At 31.5% G+C, this 22155-nt stretch overlaps 1 protein-coding gene across 6 annotated transcripts in view; it reads right to left on the bottom strand.

Annotated features, from left to right (window-relative positions):
- Window positions 1–22155, bottom strand: part of LOC139514499 (mis18-binding protein 1-like) — a 26247-nt gene extending 4092 nt beyond the window's left edge. Inside the window, exons 1-15 of one of the 6 annotated variants that reach the window (XM_071303826.1) lie at window positions 22020–22155; window positions 18480–18566; window positions 16987–17855; window positions 16162–16292; window positions 13768–13887; window positions 12383–12554; window positions 10884–11011; window positions 9286–9382; window positions 8697–8761; window positions 7983–8170; window positions 5471–6720; window positions 2901–3046; window positions 2187–2335; window positions 1202–1374; window positions 132–237 (exon numbers count right to left, since the gene is read on the bottom strand). In XM_071303826.1, the coding sequence (XP_071159927.1) occupies window positions 132–237; window positions 1202–1374; window positions 2187–2335; window positions 2901–3046; window positions 5471–6720; window positions 7983–8170; window positions 8697–8761; window positions 9286–9382; window positions 10884–11011; window positions 12383–12554; window positions 13768–13887; window positions 16162–16292; window positions 16987–17855; window positions 18480–18566 (3681 nt within the window). In that variant the 5' untranslated portion in view covers window positions 22020–22155. The remainder of the gene's footprint in view (window positions 1–131; window positions 238–1201; window positions 1375–2186; window positions 2336–2900; window positions 3047–5470; window positions 6721–7982; window positions 8171–8696; window positions 8762–9285; window positions 9383–10883; window positions 11012–12382; window positions 12555–13767; window positions 13888–16161; window positions 16293–16986; window positions 17856–18479; window positions 18567–22019) is intronic. The other 5 variants (XM_071303825.1, XM_071303827.1, XM_071303829.1 and 2 more) reach the window with 5 other exon arrangements.

Raw genomic sequence — 22155 nt, 5'->3', positions numbered from 1 at the left:
AATAAATTTATATATTTTGACAAACCAGTATTTCAAATAAAACCCACCAATCAGAAATTTTCATCACCGATAAAAGTATTTGTCCTGTTTAATAGGAAAATTTGCATGCCATTTTGAAAACAAAAACCTACTTTTTGTGATTTCTTATTGACAGGAGTTTGATTTTTTTCTAAAATTTTACGCCCCTTCATTTGACGTCTCTTCTGCAGCTGATGGATGTAATGATCAGCATCTTTCCTGCAAAGAAAATCAAATTTTTAATCAATTTACAAATTTTGCTGTTCTTTAAAAATACTGTGGATTCATTATTATTTATTGGATACCAATTTCCTGGATTTCGTAGTTTCTTAGGAATAGATGAAGTCGTAGTTTATATAGATAAAATCAGAAATAGTTCTTTCATGCCATGCTCTATAAATATTTTTCTATAATAATTCTTGAATTTTTTTATTGTAGTTAAAGTATTATCATATTCTTTTTCTGTAATGTGCAAGGATATCATTCATTTTGAAGAAAAACAACTGAGCTCCCCCTGCCTGATAATGCCCTGATTGTATGTTATTGTCCAGTTAGATTCATGCTTACATCATTTTTAGGTCTGGTGTAACAATAATATTTCATCAATCATTTCTTCTCAAAACTATACCCAAGCAATAAATACTATTATTGCATAGCAATATAATATTTCCAACAGAAAGTAACCAAAAGTTAGCGTGCAATAAATTCTAATATTGCACTAGTGCAATAAATCTTCAAATTCATGACGTCATCAACGACAAAATCTCAGTTTAAATCAATTTTTACTTTCAAATATTATATTGCTATACAATAAAAGGGTTATTGCATGAATATTGGGGAATATTGTCCCTCGTAGAACATATATTGCACTCGCAAGCTCGTGCAATATAAAATTCTACTCGGGACAATATTCCCCAATATTTGATGCCCTTTATGGGTTCTTGATTAGATTAATAAAATTCTTATTCTTATTCTTATTCTTATGCAATAACCCTATAATACTATATTAGGATGGCAAATAACTTTGGCCCTCTAGTTTATGATTAATTCAGACTAGATGAGCTGAAGAGCAATGTTTTTCTTTACTTCACATTATTTTTCAGTATTTTTGCCTATATTTTCTAATATACCTAAATCCCATATCCATAGATTTTTAAAAAGTGGGCGATTGTTGATTTCATACCTGTCAATATTAGTCCAGGGGCTTTCTAAGGAGGTAGCTGGAGTCTTTTTCTCTGAGACTGGATCAAGGTGGACCCTGGTCAGTGGTGTGTAGATCTTGTTGAGAAGGTGTGGATGTTTTCTGGACATCTCTTCAAATATGTCACCATCACTCTCATCCATCAGTTTTGGTACCTAAATAAAGGTAGAATAAAACTTTAATTAATCTACATGCATAAAGAAACCTGTCTATATTGCTTGACTACAAAAAATCTCAGGATCACATCTTTTATCATTCAACAGATTTTTTCGACTTTTCATGATCAGGTTCCTTTTTCACAAAATTTTTTGTTTTCATTCTTTCACAAAAATGTTATTGACAAGAGAAGAGGTCATCTGTAAATGTCAGATATGGCAATGTTATATAATAAACATCAGACTCAAGTTTTTAACTACAGTTCCATAGCACAACATTGTCATATTTTTTTTAAAGACTTTTTATTTTAAAGCTAGGTTTGCTTAGAAGTATAATAATGAGTAGTCTTTATATATACAAACTCAATGTAAACTCAATATATATATAAAAACATTAGATATCAGTTATCTCTTGGGCTATGATCCTACTGTCTTTTAAAGTTATCATTGTCCCTTCATAAACAGTGATTCACTATATAACAAGAATGTGTCCACAGTACACGGATGCCCCACTCACACTATCATTTTCTATGTTTAGTGGACAGTGAAATTGGAATAAATTCTCTAATTTGGCATTAAAATTAGAAAGATCATATCATTCAACTTCATCAAAAACTACCTTGACCAAAAACTTTAACATGAAGCGGGACAGACGGACGGACGGACTGACGGACGGACTGACAGACAGAGGTAAAACAGTATACCCCCCCTTTTTTAAAGCGGGGGTATAATAATGCCCCTCTACTATCGTAGGTGGGGCATAAAAATGGGTCTATTAGGGCTTGTTTGGTTGTTTATTTTGTATCTTTTACCTTAACATTGCCTTGGTTCCTATATGGAGTAGAATCAAATAAATCGTCCTCATAGCCATCATTATGGTGTTCTATCAGATCTCTTAGCTGTTGTTTTCTTTTAAGAGTACCCTTTCCCGCTGTTATAGTTCTAACTTCATTAGGTTTTACTGAAAATAATCCAATTAAGCATTTAGTGATCTCACTTATTGAGAAAACAATTAAATGTACAACAATACCATGAATACAAGTAAGCTTATTAAAAATACCTTGTATATAAAATAAGGAGATTTGATATATAGTCATAAAGATAACTATCAAACCAAGTCTAAACAGAGTGGGTTTAAGGTTCTAGTTGGAACTGAGAGGGATAGAGTTTTGTATGGTTAACAAATTACAAATGATGTACCAGGTGAGCTAAAAATTAAACTATATTTTTGGAGTAAAAAAGTATTTTTGACATATTTAACTTTTCGCATACAAAATGTTGGTGGTCTGTCATGCATAGTTACTAAATGAGGTGAAGGGCAGGTGATAATAGCTGGTTTAAAAAGTCTCTCAGATTAAATAACCTATGAATTTTTTACATCCAAGATGAAAGAGTGGATAAGATATTAAGCTAATTCGTAAATTGTTAAATCTGCAAACTGAAGTTCATACTATATTTAACTGTCTGCTATTTGATGGCAAGCAAACCAACAAATATACATACCAAACATTTTATGTGAGACTAACCTGTATTATTGACTTTTCTTTTCTTTGTAGACTTAGGGACATCTTTGTAGTACCATGCAATACATTCTTCACTCGTTCTTGTACCAACTTTCTCCGCGACAATCTCCCAAAAAGAGGGATTATCTCCTGGTATACTGGCTATTGCACTGTAATATTTCATCTATTTGTTAACATTATGGTCAATCTGATTTGGCTTTTTGGGGTATTTGCATTATTTCCTTATTTTATTAAGCATTCTAAACATTTTTCAAAAGATTTGTTCCTTGAATAAATACAATACCTATCCTACACTCATAGAATCATGTTGTCTACCTCTAAGGTCATTATTCCTTAAATTGATACATCATATTGCCTTTGATAAAAACTGTCAGCAAATTAAAATACAAATATGTTGTAAACACATAATTCACTAGGTGGTATTTGTTAAGTCTGTATGTGAAAAGGAAACCTCAAGCATAGATTATGTAAGAAAATGTCCTTATGGTGACTTGAGTAACACCGGTATCACTTAGATTACAATTCTACCTTGACAGGTAAGTTTGTATTTAGCCTACAAAATACTTATTTAGCCTTGAGAATTGAAAGTTCAGTTTATCCCATTCATACAATAGAAGTTGATACATTTGGCTTCATGCCATTTACCGTGTCCAAAATTAAGGTCACTTTATTGTTATTGTGATATTGTTAAAGTACAACAGAACCCTATATTCTGACCAATACTTAAACATTCGATTGTTCAAAAATGTTGAATTTTTGGGGTTATTTTCGGCCTTTTAATTACATATTTCTTTACATGGTAGTTTTTTTCAGATATAAAAAAAAAAAATATCTGCTTGACTTTATAGAAATAGACTATGCTTGCAGGTTATCTATTACACTGTCTTGTTTTTTGTTTGCACCAAATTTGACAGATTATTATTTAGTTGCAAAATATTTTAAATGAGAGCTGATTTTTTTTTCTATTTTTAATGTGCATTGTAGGTTAAAATAATCATAATGTGAATAAGAATGAAGAAAACATCTTGGTCCCAAAAAAAACATCATCAACCAGGATATATAATTCAAAATATTAATTTATTATACTCATATCAGTTCATATAGAATAAACTTTTAAAGATTATATTGATTCCTATAAACTTGAAATCTCAAGCCACTGTTTTGCATGTTTACAATGTAGGTGATGTCCCAACAGAAAATCAATAAATATGACAGTACAATGTACTCTTAGCACAAACACATAAGGTCACTGTGAAATAGACATCTAGGACAAGAAACAGTCAGTTAGGCCAAAAAAAAATATATGTCTGTTTCCTGTTTCCCGACCAACCCTAACTCAAACCCCCCGACCCTAGATCTTTTTATTCAAATCCGGAAAAAAATCGTTTCCGGTCGGAAAAATTCATTTCCGGTCTGATCCAGATCCGTATTTTACTATGACCAAACAATCAAAATGGCTGCTCCCAGCACAAATGTGCTACAATTAAGGTTTAAAAAATGTCAGCACTGGGAGGATTATTCAATTAAAGCTTCTTTAAAGGGATTAAATCATTTTGGGGTACAGGACCCTAACCAAACATGACATTTAACCGACTGCAAATCTGACAGGGAGTTAAAAAAAAAAAAAAAAAAATCCCGACCTACCGACCCTGATTTATTTGCCTTGGAAACAGGAAACAGATATATATATTTTTTTGGCCTTATACCAAACCAGTTTGACTAGATGTCTAGTTTAAAACCAGTTTGACTAGATGTCTAGTATAGTCTTGGAATAACAATAGTGTGTCCTATATTTTGACAATGTAAATGACATGAGGACCTGGATTGGTTTTTTTTTTAATATCTGTATTCTTTAAATTTTTAGGGCATTTTTCTTTTAATAGCCTTAAAAATAACTCATTCTGTAAAATTCTCATGAAAATGATTTTACTATTTTTAGTCTTTCTGTTACAAGATTATTTATCAATTCTGTACATTGACCGTTATATTATCAGTATTGCATTACAGTTACCTTTTCAGTTATTTTGCAGTTATTCTTTATACTTTTGCACCGCATTATTCTCTATTCTTTATTTTGTTTTTCATTTTCTCTATCATCTATTTTTTGTTGCTATTACATGTATTCTCTATTCTGTAAACCCCATTCAGACCCTCATAGGTAAACTTCTATTCTATGAATGGGATAAACTGACCTTTCAATTCTCAAGGCTAAATAAGTATTTTATAGGCTAAATACAAACTTACCTGTCAAGGTAGAATTGTAATCTGAGTGATACTGGTGTTACTCAAGTCACCATAACACATTTATGATAAAAGAACACAGAAGTTGGTGAGTTCAATTTACTATTCATCTCTTTCAGCCATAACAGTGCAGGGGAAAATCTTAGGCACTTAATTTACTATCTTAAATGCTTATGTGTTCTGAACACTGGTATCTATATCAGTAATTATGGAAGTTTGATTTGGTATTGTTTTATAACAGTATTTTTTTACTGTCATGGTATTAATGTGTATACAAATTATTTGTGCTTTTCCTCAAATCTTGTTATGTTCATTGTAAACAGAATACATACTTATTTAGAGTGCTAATTTCCTGTTTGGACCATGGTAATAATTCCTCTATCACTTTTTGTGAAATGTTCTTTGCACCATTTTGTTTATCTTTTGCTTTACTGGTACCAGTCTTTTTCTTACTGACTTGCTCATCCTTTGGCTTTTCCGTTGGTTTATTAATCCTGCTTTGTGTTCTCTTAGCCTTAACAGTGCCGGTCTTCTTACTAAAATCATTATCATCACCAGATTCTTCTTCTGAAGAGATACAAATCTTCATCCTTTCATTGTAATCATCTGTTCTTTTTCGAAGTGACCTTGAAGTTATGTCTTTTTTCTTGGAATTTTCACTCATTTTTGGAGTATCAGATCTTTTATTTTTACTTTGCTCTCCATGTTTTATGGAATTAGTACCCTTACTACCATTTTTATTCTGCACTGCAACTGATTTTGAAGAATCTGTACTTTTACGACCTTTCTTTGATTTCAAATTTGACTTTTGACCTTTAACATTTGTATCCTTTTCTAAATCTGGATCTGAATCTTCTGAGCTCTTAACAGTTCCAGTCTTCTTACTTAAATCACCATCATCATCATTTGATTCTTCATCAGAAGAAATACAATTCTTCTTTCTGTGATCATTTGTTCTTAGTTTACGTGAACTGGAATTGTCTGATAATTTATTTTTACTTTGGTCTTCAAGTTTTTTAGAATTAGGACCCTTATTGCCATTCTTGTTTTGCACTGCAGATGATTTTGAAGAAACTGTACGTTTACGACCTTTCTTAGATTTTTGACCTTTAACGTTTGAGTCCTCTTCAAAATCCTGATCTAAATCTACTGAATATGTATCATCAGACTTCTTGTTAGAAGTCTTTTTTGACTTGCCTGTCTGACTGTAACATGTATCTTTTCTTACCACAGGTGTTTTTCTTTTTAGTTTTGCTTGTGTGACAGTATTATCTAAATCTTCTACTAAACTATCTAGATCCTCATCAGCACTATTTAACGAGGTTGTAGTTCTGCTATACCTTGTGGTCCTACAGTCTGAGGGATCATGAGATCTAACATTCTTATTGTCATAACTATAACTTCCATTTTTTTCATTTTCTGACAATCTTTTTTGTTTGGGCTGTCCATCCAAGACCCTTTTTCCACTTTTGTTTATTTTCACTAGAGCATTTTTATCTGTACTTTTAGATTTTTCAGCTGCAGAGCTGTCACTGCTATAAATTTTGGCTCGTTTATTTGTTGATGTACTCAGATGCCTTGCCTGATATTGAATAAAAATTATATTTGTCATATAAATATATCATATGAATTGTTATAACACATGTTATTTTATTGAAAAGTCATCATACTTCCTTAATAGAATGCAACCCAATAAAGTGACGATATGTACTGTGGATTCATTTATTTTCATGGATACTGATTTTTCTGGAATTTCAAAAAACAGTATTTTCATGTATATTTGATTTCATGTTTCTGCCAAAGTATAAATAAAAGCATACAGAAAAATGTGTACTTCATTTAACCTTTGAATTGGTGATTTACCTTTATCCACAACATCCCATTAATTATAATTAATCAATGGCAATTTTTTTTTAATGGATTCATAGCAAAAAAAGTTCGATGATTATCCCTATATCAATACATAATAGATTGGAGTTTATATCTATGATCATTCTAACAATAGACCCTATCATCTTTATTTGGAAATTTGCAACACTTGTGAAGAGATTTTTCAAAAACGAATTTTGCCATCACAGAGACAGAGGCCTGTATACAAAGACTAAACAAGAAGACTTTTCTGATTTAAGTGTTTATTTGTCAGCAACTTTGTTTTTATCAGTAGAACTATGATGTGGCCACATGGTTAATAACATTATCATCCTTTACGACAGACAAACAAGCTGATTTGAAAGGTACGCAATCTACATAATATACTGTTTTGCAACCCTAGATATAAAATAATATATACACCTTAAAAGTGTACAAAATAGCTTCAATATAAAAAACAGAAAGTCAATACAATTATCAGTTGTAATTGAACAGTGCTATTCATTGAGAATCTATGTCTATTCCATCTGTTGTAATTATAAGTAAAATCACAAAAATACTGAACTCCAAGGAAAATTCAAAACGGGAAGTCCCTCATAATTTATCTTTTTCCCTTGTGAAATTTTAGCATTGTTCAAGCTCATATTGCATATTACTATTCTTTTAGAATGCATATCTATGCAGTCTCTGTTATAAGTTCTTAACCTGCGTCAACTTTAAGAATTATAAAAGCATGGTTTGGTTTTTAATTTGTATTACTTTCAAGATCATTTTTAGCAATATCCAAATAAATTGACAAGATTCATTTAACACCATACTGATGATGGATATCTGCTATCTGAAATATTTATTGATACTTGTATTTAATGCTCCCTTTTTAATATTGATGTTGTTTTATACACCTTTTCAGTTGTTGGTTTTAATTTGCTTTTTACAATCATAATATCCTATATTTTCATGTTATGTATTACTTACTTTGTAAGTTTCAGACATTTCTTTCAATATTTCTGGAGTGTGTGATGAAATGTACGTTGTTTCAAACGTGTTGTCATCATAAGTTTTAACCCTCTGACCTGCCCACCAAGCTAGAGTAGGTTTAACTACTCTTCCACTTCGTGTTGTCTTTAAACTGCCCAATTCCACCTTCCCAGTGGGTGTGTAAACTGTAATGCAATTTATATGTTTGATTATACAACTATAAAAGCTCTTCTACATACATAATGAATGAACTGTGAGAAAAGCACACAAAATTATACTACCTATCCCTGTCAGTCTTTGCTCTGGTACCAAAAAAAAAAGCTAGAAGTAATTTGATCATAAACAAAATATAAATTGCACAATGGCATAACATATTGAAATTCTGAGAAAATTTTCATTATTCTGATTAGAAATAAATATGCACTGTAATCTGAAAACTCATCACCCTGTATAGCTGTCTTGTATAAACCTTGAAACCAAATTTCAGAATTCTTTATGATGTAGTTCCTGAAAAAGATGCAACAAAAAATATTCATGGTACAGATGATAAAACTGTATAGCCTCACCTTTTTTAAATTGGGGGTATAATTACACTGATAAAATAATGATTTTCATGATCCACATACTTGATATGAGAAAAGCCTGTACAGTATTATCTTTCAAACCTGGACAAAATAAATATTTTACATTAGCAGATTAAGACACACTTACCTTCAGACAACACATCAGATGTCCCTGGCTTCTGTGCTTTTGGTGTGAGATAACGCTCTGTCCTACTGTGGAAAAAATCAGATCAATTTAGATTAAAATTTTAACAATAAACTATTGTAAAGTCATAGCTGAAGTTTTTAAAATTGTTGCTTGGACCTTGTAAATAAATGTTTTATGGTTTTTTTTTTTTTTAAATGATTCAAACAAACTGTCTTTGATTCCTTAATAATATATACAGGCATTCTGAGAGTATTACTTAGCAATATATAGTCCCCTATTCATTCAAAGTTAATTGTACTGAAACAAAATGACAAAAAGGTGCAGAAAAATGATATCTTTTGAGTAATTTCTAAGTCCAGGGACCATAACTCTGTACAAAAATCTAAAGACCAGAACAAAATTCAAACTTGATCTGTAACTGGTCATGATAAAATTATATACCAAATATTAAATCAATATCTTTAAGCATGACAATTAAAGATGGAAAACTGATGACGGACAAAGTGCAAACCTAAAGCCATCTTCAGCTTTGGCAATAGTGTGCTAATAATCTGCTCCCTAACACTCTTAAAATGTACTATGAACTCACCTACGTCTACTTAAACCATTGAGATGTTCTTTTACATAAATCTTCCAAGATTTAGGGAAACCATTAATAAACTTCTTAATAACTCTCTTTGAAAATCCTGAAAAATAAAAAAAAATATGATCCATATAATTTTAAATACTTAAGTCTTTTTTTATATGGGTGTGTATGCCTAAGGAAAACTGATTCAACAACATCAAAGAAGTATGCATTATTAACATTTTATCTATGTAGAATGTTTAAGTTTGTACTGACTTAATCAGCCATATAAAGAGGAAAGGGAACCTACAGAATTTACGAGAATTTGAAATGAGGGAACATTTTTTTTGAAAGAATATGGAAGAATTGAAGCCAAACTAGTATACTTTTTTGACATAAAATGTCGTTTTATATACAAAACACTTGGAATGGACATCGTTCAGTGTGAGGAATTTGTACAGCTTCATAAGATTTTTCAAAATTTTGACGTTTTGGGTTAAAAAATTACGATTTGGGGTCTTAGAGCAGAAATTTGAGAATTTCACCTAGATAATGCCGAAAATTTGAAAATTTGAATATTTTATGAAGAAAAAATTATCAAAACATGAACAAAACTGTGAACATGGTGTTAGTGAATGAAATAAATACACAAATAACTATAAACAAGTTTTTATTGACATTTATTATGAAGGTCTCCCACTTGAGTAAAAGTAGCCAGGGAAGCCATCGTCTCAGAGTAGCTTCTGTCTAGGCAGCAATCGGTGAAAGGGTTAAGAGGGGGATGTGGGGGGTCAGTGAAAAAACTATGTGATCTTTTTTTTTTTATTCTTAATTGAACTTTTGATGTCGTCCCTAAGGGGGTTCTCGGGTAAACAAAATTTTTTGTAATATAGGATTTCGCTATATTTTTTTTTATAAATGAACTTTATCATATACTTAATAGAAAAATGAAATAAAAAAATGGGGTCACTGTTCATTTAAGCTCACAATCTGCCTCCGAAAGAAGCATACATTTTTGTTAATGTTCTTTTTTTCTGTTGAACTAATAGGAGAAATAGATGTAATATCGAAATAAAAAAAGAACTAAATTACAGAAATCACTTAAATTTTACAATTATTTAGTTTATGTACAGCTTATTTGAAAACAATAATAAAAAAATATAGGTCACTGACGAGTTAAAAAAGATATTCAATTTGAATGCCAAAAAAAAATGTTTTTTTGCACCAAAGGGAGATAATTTGGGGCTTTTCCAATGATATAAACATATTTAAAGTCATCTGAGGCCAAACTGAATCAATTTTTTTGGTTGATTTTTGTACCATATTATTAAGTAATAATCGATAGTGTAATAAATAAAATTTGTAATGAAAAACCAAATATTTATTTTTTTGCTGAAATTGTTGTACCCGCAAGCCTCCTTAACTTAGGCATGTTTTTTTTTTTTTTTTATAGAAAAATAAACTACAATGTAAGCAAACTAGCATTCCTTATCTGAAAGAGTTAAAATGAAATATCTAAATTTTTCATCTTGTGAAAAATAAAGTCCTGGAAAAAAAGTTTCTTGTAAATCAATATGTAAATGTATACATGTACAAGCAAATATATTGCAGTAATCTGATACCTGATTCTAACATGTCCAGCTGTGATATTTGACCCTGTATTTTATAGACAGTCCCTGAGGTTGTTACCAAGGTTCGTTTGTCTATGATGTAATCTATAGCAGTGCTATGCCAGTATTCTTCTGTACCACTGTAAAAAGATAAAATATAAAAAAAAAACAATTGTTAAGAAATTTAATTAGGATCAAGTCACCTGGAAATTAACATGATGATAATGAAACAGTAAACAGGAAAGTGATTAATATAAGTTGTAATAACTTGTTTCTCAATCCACTATAAATAAATATGCTTAAACTAATACAGTAAATTTCTCATAAAGAATCAATATCGTTGTCAGAAGATAGGTTATCTAACACTGATTTCAAAATCATATTTTATGAAATAAGGGAGACAATCAGCTACTTCAAGTTAAATGTATCCAGTGCTACATAATAGCCTCCTTTACTTTATGGTTATGGCTTGAAATAAGAAAGATAATTTACTACTTTACATTAATATCTGATACAACAAGTGAAACTGCGAGCTACTGCTCACTGATGATACCCCCGCCGCAAGTGGATAATATTAATAGTGTAAAAATATGCAAGTGTTCGGTAAACAGGAAGTTGTCAAGTGATGAATCTGAAAATGCATCACACGGTATAGCTGACTTATATAAATCCTGAAACCAAATTTCAGAAATCCTTGTATTGCAGTTGCTGAGAAAAATGTGACGAAAATTTTCAACTTGGCTATCATGTGTAAAATCATACAAGTGTTCGGTAAACAGGAAGTTGTCAAGTGATGAATCTGAAAACGCATCACACGGTATGGCTAACATATATAAATGTTGATACCAAATTACAGAAAGGGTGGATGTGTAGTTCCTGAGGAAAATGTGACGAAAATTTTCAACTTGGCTGTCATGTGTAAAATCATACAAGTGTTCGGTAAACAGGAAGTTGTCAAGTGATGAATCTGAAAACGCATCACACGGTATGGCTAACAAATATAAATGTTGATACCAAATTACAGAAAGGGTGGATGTGTAGTTCCTGAGAAAAATGTGACGAAAGTTTCATGGGACGGACTGACTGACGGACTGACAGACAGAGGTAAAACAGTATACCCCCCCTTTTTTAAAGCGGGGGTATAATTAGATATTCTGATTCCAAAAATTTATACTTAAAACATATTTTTTACAACAAATTAGAGCAAAAATGAGAAGTCAAAATATAGATTGTCAAATTGTCCTTTGACAATGACGACAATTTGACAGTCATAAAACAAGGATATCTAGGTCTCTATTAATTATGGGTTATGAATTAAATCGCCATACAGCAGCATATCAACTGTAAATATCATTTAATACAAAAAATCAATGTTTAGTAGTTATTGAACTAAGAAAAAGAGTTCAAGGACCAAAGGCTCATGCCACAGCCAGACAAAAACTTCAAATAAGTGAAATACAGGTAGGTAAATCTAAGACATCAGTTAACTAGACATTGGTTTTGATCAATACCTCTTTTTACCATCAACACAGATATCTGATGTTCCTATAGGTCTGATAATCCAGTCTGTCAGGACATTCTCACTTGAAATCCTGTCAGGTGATTCTTGTAGATGATTAATCTCATCAGGGATCTTATCTTCCACTGCAATATCATTTACTGCTTTAGCTTCTAATCTTTCTTCTGGAAATATAAAAAACACCATTTAATTAATTAAGTACAATATTACAAAGAGTTCAAATAAAATCGGTTTTAAATCTGAGAACAGAAGTCCCTGCATTATTAGGTGGCTCGTTGATGCAAAGGAAAAGTAGCCATATAATTGAATTGAAATTGATAAATAAATATCATTTGTGTGTTGTTTCTAAGTTGAGCTTTTTTTTACAATCTATTTATTTATACATTCAACAGTTTATTATGCATTTTATCTACTAAACATGGCTTTTTCTGGTAATATTCAATGTTTTTCTTATAGTTTTTAAAACTTTTTATTGAAGTTGTAGTAAAAGGCATCATTTTGCCTATACAATTTTTAATAACCTTTACCTTATCTTAAGTTAAGACTCCTCATTTCTTTGTGTATGAACTTTTTCATAATTGTTTACAATTGAAATTAACATCTGGGTAATTTGTAGGACTGAGTTGTAAATGCATTAGTGTCTTGGCTAGTCTATATACATAAAACTAAGGAGATGTCATATGATTGCCAATGAAACTACTATACAACAGAGTTCAATGAAGTAGATATAAACAATTATAGGTCATATGAACTTGAACAGTAAGAAAAAAAAACCATACATACATGTATTTTAAACAGACTCAAGTAGAAAAAAAATAAAAATAAATATAATTTTTTACCATCAAGTGTGTTTTGTGTCTCATCAACAAATTTACCATCAAGTGTGTTTTGTGTCTCATCAACAAACTTACCATCAAGTGTCTTATGTGTCTCATCAACAAACTTACCATCAAGTGTGTTTTGTGTCTCATCAACAAACTTACCATCAAGTGTGTTTTGTGTCTCATCAACAAACTTACCATTGTGTGTCTTGTGTCTCATCAACAAACTTACCATCAAGTGTGTTTTGTGTCTCATCAACAAACTTACCATCAAGTGTGTTTTGTGTCTCATCAACAAACTTACCATCAAGTGTGTTTTGTGTCTCATCAACAAACTTACCATCAAGTGTGTTTTGTGTCTCATCAACAAACTTACCATCAAGTGTGTTTTGTGTCTCATCAACAAACTTACCATCAAGTGTGTTTTGTGTCTCATCAACAAACTTACCATCAAGTGTGTTTTGTGTCTCATCAACAAACTTACCATCAAGTGTCTTATGTGTCTCATCAACAAACTTACCATCAAGTGTGTTTTGTGTCTCATCAAAAAACTTACCATCAAGTGCGTTTTGTGTCTCATCAACAAACTTCACCTTATCAAAGTACTCTGAGATTTTGGCTTCCCACTTAATTGGGAAACCTTTAGTAAAGTCTTTCACAACATCCTCAGTAATACCTTCAAGTTAATAAAATCTTATTAAATGTATTAATATTCTTAAGTTAATTTTTTTTGTACTTATATCAATGCCATATGAAAAATATTTTTAGTGAGTGAAAGAGATTTTTTATTTCTAAATATTACAGGAACATGTGGTGAGCACATTGAAGTCATACCATACTTTTTTCAATTCAACTTTGTCAGTCACGGAGGGTACATGTACTCACTGTCGGCCTGTTGGCTTTTGCTTTGATATTGGCATGAATTAAATGATTCATTATGTCAGTAATTTGTCTGTTTGCAAAACTATGTAATTGTGCTCAAACTTAGGTTGCACCTCCCTAAGGCATGGTTGACCGTAGCCAGTTCTGATCTGATCTGTTTTAAATGTTCTTTTTGATTTTTAGGAACTCTATTGTTTTTAATTTCAATAATTTTTTCCTACATCATTTCATCAACAAACTAGAGGCTCTCAAGAGCCTGTGTCGCTCACCTTGGTCTATGTGCATATTAACAATAAACACAGATAAATTCATGACAAAATTGAGTTTTGGTGATGGTGATCTATCTATAATGAACTTAATAAGTAATTACAGTGGAAAATATTTCCTAAAAATTTACAAAAGTTAACAAAAATTTATGAAAATTGTTAACAATTGACTATAAAGAGCAATAACTCCTTAAGGGGTCAATGGACAATTTTGGTCTTGTTGACTAATTTGTAGATCTTATTTTGCTGAACATTATTGCTGTTTACAGTTTATCTCTATCTATAATAATATTCAAGATAATAACCAAAATCTGCAAAATTTCCTTAAAATTACTAATAGCAACCCAACAACAGGTTGTCTGATTTGTCTGAAAAATTCAGGGCAGATAGATCTTGACCTGATAATTGATATTATCCCCATGTCTGATTTGCTCTAAATGCTTTGGTTTTTGAGTTATAAGCCAAAAACTGCATTTTACCCCTATGTTCTATTTTTAGCCATGGCAGCCATCTTGGTTGGTTGGCGGGGTCACGCCACACATTTTTTTTAACAATATACCCCAATGATGATTGTGGCCAAGTTTGGTTTAATTTGGCCCAGTAGTTTCAGAGGAGAAGATTTTTGTAAAAGATTACAAAAATTTACGAAAAATTGGTCAAAATTGACTATAAAGGGCAATAACTCCTTAAGGGGACAACTGACCATTTTAGTCATATTAACTTATTTGTAGATCTTATTTTGCTGAACATTATTGCTGATTACATTTTATCTCTTTCTATAATAATATTCAAGATAATATCCAAAATCTGCAAAATTTCCTTCAAATTACTTATTTCGGGGCAGCAACCCAACAACCGGTTGTCCAATTCATTTGAAAGTTTAAGGGCAGATAGATTTTCACTTGATGAACAATTTAACTCCATGTCAGATTTGCTCTAAATGCTTTGTTTTCAGAGATATAAGTCAAAATCTACATTTCACCCCTATGTTCTATTTTTAGCCATGGCAGCCATCTTGGTTGGTTGGCCGGGTCGCGCCACACATTTTTTAAACTAGATACCCCAAAGATGATTTTGGCCAAGTTTGGATTAATTTGGCCCAGTAGTTTCAGAAGAGAAGATTTTTGTAATAGATTACTAAGATTTACGAAAAATGGTTAAAAATTGACTACAAAGGGCAATAACTCCTAAAGGGGTCAACTGACCATTTCGGTCATGTTGACTTATTTGTAAATCTTACTTTTTTGAAAATTATTGCTGTTTACAGTTAATCTCTATCTGTAATAATATTCAAGATAATAACCAAAAACAGCAAAATTTCCTTAAAATTACCAATTCAGGGGCAGCAACCCAACAACCGGTTGTCTGAGTCATATGAAAATTTCAGGGCAGAGAGATCTGGACCTGATAAATAATTTTACCCCTGTCAAATTTGCTCTAAATGCTTTGGTTTTTGAGTTATAAGCCAAAAACTGCATTTTACCCCTATGTTCTATTTTTAGCCATGGCAGCCATCTTGGTTGGTTGGCGGGGTAACGCCACACAATTTTGAAACTAGATACCCCAATGATGATTGTGGCCAAGTTTGGTTAAATTTGGCCCAGTAGTTTCAGAGGAGAAGATTTTTGTAAAAGTTAACAACGACGGACGACGACGGACGCCAAGTGATGGGAAAAGCTCACTTGGCCCTGTGGGCCAGGTGAGCTAAAAAAAGTGTTGTTATGTTTGTGACAAACAATGTTCAGTAATACTAATTTTACAGTAATAAAAATATGTAAGTTAAATCAAGTTAATTAATATACCTGCATCCAGAGCATCCAGTTTTTCCATATTCCCAACCAATCTATACTGGGATCCATTTAATGTGCTCACTACATTCTTCTTAATACGAGTTGTCACTATACTACTTTGAAAAAACTGTTCATCATTTGGACTGAAAACAAAATAAATATGTAGGATACATGATACCAAGTCATATTACAACTATCTGTAATGTGATGCTAGATTGCTGGAATGTGATGCCAACTGTAATTATTTTCCTAAAGATTATGTTATGGATGTATTGCTATTATTTCTGGAAACAAGAAAGAATTTCAAAATTTGATGTTTACAAGACCAAAGAATAACGCTAAAATCAGTGTTAGGGACAGTCTTCAACTTTGATCACCAGGCCTTCACCTTTAATTAGTTACCTTAATCACCAAAATATATTCTGCAGTAACATAGTTTGATATTTACACCTTTGCATAGGAACTTTTTTGTTTTAAATATGAACTACTTTCCAGTTTGTTCTTTTTTGACTGGACCAGAGTTGGTGGTGTTACATTTTGAATAGTCTAATTATTAGCCTTACACATACATTAAATGTATGTGTCTAATTATTAGCCTTACACATACATAAAATGTATGTAATTTCTAACTAAGGTATAGAACCTATATCTGGAAGTGCCTCAAAGTCGTCTTTATGTTTGTATTGGTTTTCTTCAGTGTGATTGTAAGGCTTATTTATGACATGTTTGGTTTCTTTGCCAGATTTATAATTTTAAAGAAATCAGCTCAAATAGATTCAAGGGTCTGTCTTAAACTTGCAGTGATGTGAGAGCTTTTTTCTTCTAGATAAGACTTACCTTTTTTTCCCTTCGACACAGATCCCTTTGACTTCAGGGATTGGTTTGATGATCCAGCTATATAGTTTGTATACGGAAGTGTCCGGTTCTTCATCATCTTTACATATCTGTAAACCATGGTCCTGCATGACATTGTTTGGATTCGTTACTCTTTCAATTAATGCCTCCTGTATAAATTCATCTTGAGGATTCATTGCCCCTACATGTGTGACCTCTTTCCTAGTCTGAACATTCACTTCTATTGGATATCTGTAATCGTTTGTACTGACATTTGAACTTGATTCAGGATCTTGGTTTTCCTGGTTTTCAATAGAAATGCTTTCTAATTCTTTACTTGGTGATAAAAGTTTTATCTTTTTAAAAATAGCAGCAGCTGACATAGAAGCTCCAGCAGAACTTCTTACTGATCTGTCTGTTAAAACTTCACTGTGAGATTCAGAAGACTCAACTGAATTGTTATAAGAAAAACTAGCACTGCTTTTATGGCCTACCCCATCCACTTCATCAAGTCTATTTAGTTTGTTATTGTCTTGAATGTCGCTACGAAATGTATTGTTCTGCCAGGATGTTCTACTATTGTTACTTATATCTCCATCAAAGTTGTCTTTAGAACCATTTCTTTTTATGGTACAAGTTTCAGTGTTGGGTAATTGTACAGCATTGCTTTGTCTAGGTAATTCAAGATTTGTCGGGTAATTTGGTTTCTGTAAACTCTGTTCATGAAAACTTTTAGAGGTATAAATAGCTGGAGGGGATTTAAAAGAATTTTGTGACTTCAACTGGTTAAAGATGTGACTTTTCTGTACATGAAGTGATCCTCCCTGTGTTGAAGTATTAACACTGATTCCTGATGAATTCAAAAACAGATTCTGAAAAAGATATATCAGTAATAATATAAACTTTATTATAGTGTCTATTACTGTAAATACATGTACAACAGTCTTTGTTTTCATGATGAATTCTAATTTGAAAGTGAAGAAGGGAATTTGTATTAAAAATTACCAGTCATGCTGGTAAGCAGGTAAAATTATCTAACCATTGTTTTTGCATTTTTAATAAAATTATTAAAGATAGTTTAAGATATAGGCTTTAGATCATATAAAAATATGTTTCAGCTTATGATCTGAAGACGAACCACAAATTACAATAAGTTGAAACTTTAGAAATGTTGTACTATTGCAACTGTTGGACAATTGACAATAAGACAAGTTTTATTATTGTACTATTGCAACTGTTGGACAATCTATAGTAGGCAAGTTTAATTATTGTACAACAAATGTATTGTGATTGTGGGATTTATTTTTTTAAGAGTTTGCCTTAGTGTTGAAAGTTGCAGCATGACATCACGACTTCCTTGAGGCCAAAAAAGGAGTGTACACATGACTTTAAGTTGAATTATTTAATAACTTGTTTGAATGATATATATTTTGAATATATTCATTTCTCATTTGCCAAATCACAGGAGTTACAAATGTATATACATGTATGTATACCTTAGGAACTGGACTTCTTTGATACAACTCTTCAAACATATCTGGAGGTTCTTTGTTCGGATTTATTCTAGCCTTTATATAACTCATCTGAAACAAAATTAATAAATTCTCTAAATTTATAATAACTACAAAACATATTTTGCAAAGGACAGTGTGTTTACTCTAAAAGAAATTTCATAATTCACACTACTCTTGAAATAACAACTTCACAGGTTATCATATGCATACATTTTTCAATATTCAACCCTTTGCATGCAAATTGTAGATCTACATGGATGTATGAAGGACTAGTAGGGGGATTTTGCACTCACAAAATTAGTCAATGTTTTTAACTTGGAAAAAGGAATGTAAGAGTTATGAAAGTCAAGTTATTTTTTAAACTGTCCTGTCTATTTAATATTACATTGATGATCATCATACTGTTCTATGATTAATTTTCCAGCACAGTTTAAAGATACATTGTAGCTACATGTACATGTATTTCCAGATAATTTTACTATGATTTGGTTTTTCATCATTCCATATAGCATGGCATTGAACATCCCTTAATGACTTGCAGGAATCTGGGTCTGTTTGCCCAAAATCACTAATTTTGCTTTCGTTAGTATACTTATGTAAATGAATAGCTATCAAATAAAGAAAAGTATTTTTTTTTTGTTTTAAAATAAAATAAAGTGACATTATAAAAACGTAAACAGGTTTTCCTTAGGTAGCAATACACAGTTAGAAGTTTAGTTTGCATTATGGCCCTTGTGAATTTTTATTAAATATGAAAGTTTTTGTACAATAAAATTGATTTTTAGATAATTGAAGAATAATATACCCTTCTTAGTGGGTTTAAATGAACATTTAGACTGTTTTTAACATGTTTTACAGGCCATTTATATGATTGACAGTCCGTATTTTCCTATCCGTACCGTTCATAGGTCCATAAATTATTGTAGTGTTTATCAACAAAGATTTTGCGCTCGATCTTTTCAATTCAATTTTATGGAAAAACGAGCATATGCATATGATTTTTTAGGACCACTTGATAGATATAAACCTATGGATTCAGGAAAGGTATACTGTAATTGATTGAAATTTTCCTTTAGACCAAATTTTGGAGAATTTTGTGACATGTTTCAACTTCACCCCCCTTTTTTGCTATATTTTGTATCTAAGAAATGCAGATTGTTGCCATGGTTACACCCAAAAGGGATTATATTTCACCCTTATGACCATTAAAAATCAAATCTATGGAAGATTCTCTTTCTATAAGTATATACATGCATATCACACATATAAAGCCTTCTTTGTTAGACAGGAGGGGAAAGAGGGTGTTTAAAAATTATGAGTTTCAATTTTAAGTTTTTTTCCTAACTGTGTATTGCTACCTTAATGAATTATTTTGGCAAAATGGATAATGAATATTGATGACCAAAGACTTGTAAAAAATAGATAAGCAAAAGGTTCCAAACAGCTATCGAACATGTTACTAACTGTCAGTTATAGTTAATGTATCTTTTTTTTCTATAAAAATCTTCATTGTTTTACCAATAAACTGTAAATAAATTAATAATAATCATTATCTAATCACAAAACATAATATTTCTTTTAAAAAATTCATGATGTTATTCATGAAATATAAATAATTTGATATTTACTTTTGTTCCATATACCATTCTATTCCTGAAAATTTATTAACAAATCTACATCTTATCGCTATTTGTCCGCCATTAAATTTAAAATCCGTTAAAATTTGACAGACCCGAATTTCCAGATAATGTAAATCAAACGTTCTGGAAATTCGGATTCATTAAAATTTAACGGATTTCAAATTTTATATTCATCGGAAGTGACATTTCGTTGATAATTGTGGGAAATCATTTCCAAACAAAATCAGACTACACGAAATATGTCGGACCGTCGAACAAATCCGGTGAATAATGGATCGGTCTGGTAAAATTTTGTTGAATTCCGGTCCGAATGTCTGGTGTTTTTTTTTCATGGATTTTTCTAACATTCTAGCAAAATTCATTCTAGCAAAATTGCCAAACGATCTCAAATTCATTTTCATCTTAATATTCATCACAGCGATGTTTATTTTGTTCAACCGCTAGCTTTATGCCGAACATCGCCAACCGGCAATGTGTAAATGCGGGTAAAAACATATATCTGACTGTCAAAAACAACAATGGATGCCATCATTGGCACAACCGGGAATGTAAATAAAACCGGATCAGATTCTGGGAACGGATAAGGATAATTCCGGGTTTGCCGATTAAAAATACAATAAATGAATAAAAATCCAAGCAGATCACAAAATTTAGCTATGAAATATAAACACTAGAATTGAAAACCAAAAGATATATGAAAAAGAAAGAAGAAACAGGAAATAATATTTTATACAGAAACTCTAAATTATGTTTAGTTCACAAACATTGTCAAAATCCAATAAAATGGGACATTACTCTTCACTGAAATGCATTCAAGCAATTGTACACAACTTTCATAACAATATACCCTCTTGTTACATCATTTTGTTTTAATTTGTGCATTTTGGGGAGTAGGGCACAACAAAGTCATATGTTTGTTTTTTGTCCGATAATATACAATTAGATGTAAAAAAAAAATTGGTCTGGTAAAATTTCATTCGGTCTGGTAAAGCTAGGATGCTTACCAGACTGAATGTCCTGTAAAAATAAAATTCATACGTGTAGTCTGCAAAATAAATATTCCCCCCACTTCAAATGGAATCATATCTTATTTAAGCCTTTCTTTTGGATATTTCTGGAAATATTTTACACCAATAAGCACAAAAAAGGTAGGACTTTTTAACTGCGTAAAAATTTCTAACCGTCATGGCGTCAATTAAAATTTCTTGTAAAAATTAGGTGTCAAAGTTCCCCCCAAAATTTGCTCTCAAACTCTAGACGTAAAAAATGGCTTCGGCGTTATGATGTCGTAGGAAGGCTACCCAGAAAAAAATAAAATAGCCTTGCCAGACGTCATAATTATTTGGACTAAGAATACACCTTATCGCAATTGTCCGCCATTACTGAATATCACACAGGTTCCCGTAAAATTTTGACGTCACAATACAAAACAATGGAAAAGTGATCGTTGTATGCGTCAAAAGTTCAAGTGGCTTGGTCAGCTGGGATTAGCGATAAGGTGTATGTACATACAATGCATATCATGTGAAACAAACTTTTCATGAATCAAACTAGTCCAAATAATTGTGAAGTCTTGAAGGATATTATAAATTTGCTTTGACGACTAACATTGTCGATGTAAGGCATCAAAGCCAAAGGCAAAGGAAAAAAAGTATAACAGCCTTTTGAAGGCGTCATCCACAGGCACTTGTTTCTATCCATACGAAGGTCGACTATCCATATAAATAGAAGCTTCTATTTATATGGATAGTCGACCTTCGTATGGATAGAAACAAGTGCCTGTGGCGTCATCATTATTTGGACTAGCGAACGGACCTGGTACCTATAAACATTGATAAAGGCTAATTACAGATCACATATTTCTCAGTTTCCTCAACCTTACCTTTGATTGTTTAATGGGCTAACCATTAAATGTCTCTGATGATTTTATCTTTAAAAGAATGTTTTCAAAAATATTGTGTGTGCATTTTTTGTTTTGATAAAACCGCCTTTAAACCGGAAAATTGTTTGGTCAGTGT

The sequence above is a fragment of the Mytilus edulis genome, chromosome 3, assembly GCF_963676685.1.
Source record: "Mytilus edulis chromosome 3, xbMytEdul2.2, whole genome shotgun sequence".
Taxonomy (NCBI): domain Eukaryota; kingdom Metazoa; phylum Mollusca; class Bivalvia; order Mytilida; family Mytilidae; genus Mytilus; species Mytilus edulis.
The sequence above is the reverse complement of the archived record's forward strand: the minus strand, read 5'-3'. Positions and strand labels throughout refer to the sequence as shown.